This window comes from Rhinopithecus bieti, unplaced genomic scaffold (genome assembly GCF_001698545.2).
Source record: "Rhinopithecus bieti isolate Rb0 unplaced genomic scaffold, ASM169854v2 scaffold_12046, whole genome shotgun sequence".
NCBI classification, from domain to species: domain Eukaryota; kingdom Metazoa; phylum Chordata; class Mammalia; order Primates; family Cercopithecidae; genus Rhinopithecus; species Rhinopithecus bieti.
This window is the reverse complement of record NW_016884968.1, coordinates 1-1,010: the sequence shown is the minus strand read 5'-3', so window position 1 is coordinate 1,010 and position 1,010 is coordinate 1. Positions and strand designations below refer to the sequence as shown.

General features: G+C 41.0%; 1 protein-coding gene across 1 annotated transcript; it reads right to left on the bottom strand.

The window, feature by feature from the left end:
* Positions 1-6: 6 nt before the first annotated feature.
* Positions 7-1,006, bottom strand: LOC108525824 (histone acetyltransferase KAT6A-like; the record flags this gene model as incomplete). The annotated part of the gene is made up of 1 exon (XM_017866640.1): positions 7-1,006. A coding segment is annotated over one exon (390 nt), but the record flags the coding sequence as incomplete, so codon positions are not given.
* Positions 1,007-1,010: the final 4 nt, after the last annotated feature.

The following is a 1,010-nucleotide window of genomic DNA, read 5'->3' as shown; positions in this document are numbered from 1 at the left end:
AGTGGAGGGGATTTTAAAAGGAGAAGCATTTTCCTGCCTCACTTTATTAATAATAATAATAATAATATTAACAATAATAATAACTTTAAGGAGCTTGGGTTGTTCTCCATGTCCCCGTCCAAGTCTCCCCTAAGTGCCTCCTGCTGGAATGAAGTAGGAAATGAAAGGTTGGGTTTGGAGGAAAGGGTCTGGTTAACCCTTGAGATGTATATAACATTTAAAATGACAACATTGGGAGCTGCAAACAGTGAGGGGAAACATACATTTTAAAATAAAGATAATTCACTTTTACACAAATTCTGTCCATGTGGTATGTAAAGAAAGTAAGGCTCTTTTAATTATGAAAAGATTTTGTGCATGTTTCCCCATCCCCAAATCCATTTTAGATGAGTTCTACTGTAAAATGTTCAAGATTGTGAAGAAAACCAAAACCCAGAACAAAATGAACCCAAAAAAAGAGAAGATCAGGTTTTCTATAAAATAAAATAAACCAAAGAAAATTCCTCTAAATCTACAGCAATATTTTAACTGGAAAAGGTCCATTTTCTCTGGTTTGTCAGTATAAAAGGTTCCTTTATTTATATATATTTAAGTTTTGATTGCAAGTCCATCTTGCTCATCTTCTCATGTAAGGTCCATTGAGTGACTGCTTGGGCACGCCAGCAGCGTTCATGTAGCTGTGATGGGAGGGGCCCGTGTACATCATGTTCCCGTGAGGGTTTGGCTGCATAGGCTGCTGGGTATAGGCCTGGCTCCCCATCATTCCCATCTGCATCTGCATAGGATACTGTGCTGTCTGGTTCATGTAGGCAGGGTTACTATGGTAACTGCTGTTCATCATGGGCTGTGTCATTCGATAGCTGTTCATGGCATTCAAGGTGTTCATATTCATGGAATTGACATTATAGGCAGGGGTAGGCATCAGATTAACCCCCATGTTCATGCCACGCTGAACAGCCAGTGCACGAGGGCCAGCCTGCATGGCAACTGCCGACGGGCTGCGGCCATAC